General features: G+C 40.4%; 1 protein-coding gene across 1 annotated transcript in view; it reads right to left on the reverse strand.

Moving 5' to 3' along the window:
- Positions 1-3,779, reverse strand: part of LOC119293060 (germin-like protein 8-11) — a 5,885-nt gene that overhangs the window by 1,203 nt on the left and 903 nt on the right. Inside the window, exon 2 of the mRNA XM_037571653.1 lies at positions 1,604-1,612. Within this exon, the coding sequence (XP_037427550.1) occupies positions 1,604-1,612 (9 nt within the window). The remainder of the gene's footprint in view (positions 1-1,603; positions 1,613-3,779) is intronic.

Raw genomic sequence — 3,779 nt, forward strand, 5'->3', positions numbered from 1 at the left:
GATATCCAACACATATATATACAACAAGCATCCATATAACAATCATATCCAACACACAAGTTTCATCATATATACATACATAGCCAACACATAGTTCCATCGTTACATATTACAAAAGTTTCACATTGTTCATCCAACACTGTTATCCATCAATTCACAAAAGTTTCACATTGATACAAAATAAAAACACAAATGGAAAAGAAGCACTCCATTCATGCAAGCTTTCGTGAATTAAATCAAATCTGCAAAATGATAAACAAGAAGTTAGAAGAAGAAGAAGAAGAAGAGAAGAAGAAGAAGAAGACTAGAAGAATACTAGAAGAAGAAGAACACTAGAAGAATACTAGAAGAAGAATTAGAAGAAGAATAAGAAGAATAAGAAGAAGACTATAAGCTTATTATGTAAACTTGATCATTTTGTGCTAACATAAGTAATTTTGGAGCTAACCTATAGGAAATTAAGCATATAAGCTCTCTAATTTAGCATATTAGGGCCAACTTAGGTAAAATAAAGCTAACCTATGTCATTTTGGAAAAGAAGAAGAATAAGAAGAAGACTATAAGCTTATTGTGTAAACTTGATCATTTTATGCTAACATAAGTTATTTTGGAGCTAACCTATAGGAAACTAAACATATAAGCTCTAAGTTAGCATATTAGAGCCAACTTAGGTAAAATGAAGCTAACTTATACCATTTTGAGAAAGAAGAAGAATAAGAAGAAGACTATAAGCTTATTATGTAAACTTGATCATTTTGTGCTAACATAAGTTATTTTGGAGCTAACCTATAGGAAACTAAGCATATAAGCTCTAAGTTAGCATATTAGAGCCAACTTAGGTAAAATGAAGCTAACCTATAGGAAACTAAGTATATTAGAGATAACATAGGTAACTAAGTATATATATATATCATCTTGGAGATCTGACATACCTGACATAGTTCAGTTCTCATTGTTCTTCTCCTTCTCCTTCCTCAGCCTAAGGCACGGTAGAACTTCTCCCACCCATGATACAAGTACATGTGGCCCTCCTTGATCACCAACTCCACATCCCACAGCCTGCGTAACCCGCTGCCGGCCTGTCGCAGCTTCACATTATTTGGCGGATCTTCACCCAGCATGTTCATAAAACTGTCAGGCAGCCTCTGCAGTTTGGGACAATGAGAGATCTAGCAAACAACAGGTATCATAATGAGATGGGTGAAGGGGAGATCTCTCATTCTATATACCTGCGTCATGGATGATACTGAAGTCCCAAGTATGATACTGAAGAACTCGGAAGCATCCAACTCGTACTGCGGTGTGGCAGAGCGGCGGTGGCTGCTTCCCCCCATCTCTGATAAGCAGCAGAAGAGACCAATTAGTACCCAGGAAATTAATAAATTAAAGCTTTAAACACTTGCTAAATAGTTATAGCAGCACATCACAAGTAAGTATTAAGTAAACAACAGGTCAGCAGCACAACACAACTAACTAGCAGCAGCAGAGCACAAAACAACACACTATGTATAGCAGCAAGCAACAGTGCAGCATAGCACAAGGAAACACAGTACAGAGCACCACCACACCAGTATACCAGTAACCAGCAACAACAGAGCATGACCAGCTGTATCTGCAGCACACATGACTACATGAGCATATCTGTATATGACACAATAGAGCAGCCGCAACTACACTACAGAACTACTAGCAGCCTAGCACTAGCAGAAGCCAATGAGCAACCGAAGTAACTAACAATAACACACGAGCAGCAGACTAGCAGTAGCAACATACAGCAGCAGCCAACAACCAAAAAATCATGGATTGCTGTTAACTAAAAATCATGGATTGCTTATAACTAAAAATCATGGGTTGCTGTTAACTAAAACTCATGGATTGCTGTTAACTAAAAAAAATCATGGATTGCTGTTGACCTAAACACTAGTCAAATACAGTAGGAAATATATTGCATCCAACTATCATAGATGCAGCCCAGTGATGGTGCTGTTCTTCTAGTCCCAGTTTCAGACTTTCAGCTGTGCAAGGACTAACTTCAGTAGTTGGCAGTTTAATCTATTATGTGATGATGAAAGAAGGACTAAGTTCAGTACATTGCTGTTAATCTGTCTGATGATGATGTGTTGATGAAACGGCCAGGTTTAATCTACAATTGAAAAACTGGTGTTATGTAATGTATATTGTTTCTTTTATTCTATTATAGCAGTAGCAAAGGAGCAGAATTGGTTCTACTGTTGCTAGCAGAAACAGAGCAGCCCAGTGGTCATGGTGGTACTATTGTTGCAGTCATTGTTTCATTTTTTGCAGTCTAGTTATTGGTGCATCCCTCGCTCGTTCGAGGAAGAAACTAAAATATGGTTGGGCAGGTGACTGTCTGTCGCCTGCAATACTTTTTATGCTAGCAGCTCAAGCTTGTGCCATCCCATGGAGCAAATAATAAGCAGGAACCACTATAAGGCTGGAGCAATACTCATGACTATATATAAGCAGGATCTCTGTAAAAACACTACGTAATGTTCTTCCAACAAACGTTATTGTGTAACAATCCAAAGCCGAGGAACCCAATCTGTGTGACATCGGAAGGCATCACTCTGCTTATAGGGAAGGCTGCCTGAAGTTGCAAAATCATACAATGTGTGTAACGTAACAACATATTTGTCTACAACATAAGCATGTGTAGATGACCAGACCATACAAAGAAAGTACATAACAAATTTCAAGTGTACAGCCAAGAATGGAGTAGTGCTCAACCAGGCAAGGAGATAAGGGAGAGTACACACACACAGAGAGAGATTAAAATATGAGTGTACCCCTTGTTCGTTCGAGGGAGAGATTAAAATACGGTTGGGCGACTCCACAGATCGAAAAAGACATGGCAACCAAGGTGTGCGCCTGCAATATATTTCTTGCTAGCTCGACAACCAAGGTTGCAGCAAAGACTCACTAAGATAAGCAGGATCTATGTAAATAAACACTAGCAGCAGAATGTGATACCGATAGTTTGAGTCCTTTTTACAATTTGTGTAACAATATACAGTGTTTGTCTACAAGATATGTGTAGTGTAGATGACCATACATGCATACTACAAAGAAAATAAATACAGTAACAAGATTCTGACATTATCCCCAATAACTAGAGCAGAACAAGCAGTAACACAAGGCCATAGGATCTCTGTAAACAAGCAGTAACTAGAGCAGAACAAGCAGTAACAAGATTCTCTTTTTTTTGCAGGTCTGGTTATTGAACAACAGTTCTTGTCTAGTGTCAGTGGTAACTAAATACAAATTCTAGAAAAAATGCCATCTTGTATGAACTTATAACATGCAGAGAGGAGGCTGTCCAATTGACTGGTTACTGAACACACGTCTACTTGTGTCAGTGGTTACTGCAAGTACTAACTAATTCATGTCATCTATTGAAGCAATCAGCACAAGTACTATATTAGCAATTTTTTGAACCTAATTTGACCTAAATTAGAGAGGGATTTGACCTAAACCTAGCAGTAGAGAGAAGAAGAGGTCATGGCCGGGAGGGAGGAGAGGAGGAAGAGAGGAGAAGAGAGGCAGAGGGAGGAGGGTTACCTGACCACGATGAGGTGGTGGCCGGAGCGGAGACGGCGGAGGGCGGAGACAGCGAGCTTGGGGGAGGCGGGGATAGACGGCGGGGAGGTCGCGGGCCTCCTCTCCTGGTGGACGTGGGGCCTCCTCTCCTGGTGGACGTGGGGCGGCGCCGAGGCTCCAAGTCTTCGGCGGCTCCGAGGGTTAGGGAGGGAGGCGAGGGA

This window comes from Triticum dicoccoides, chromosome 4B (assembly GCF_002162155.2).
Source record: "Triticum dicoccoides isolate Atlit2015 ecotype Zavitan chromosome 4B, WEW_v2.0, whole genome shotgun sequence".
NCBI classification, from domain to species: Eukaryota; Viridiplantae; Streptophyta; class Magnoliopsida; order Poales; family Poaceae; genus Triticum; species Triticum dicoccoides.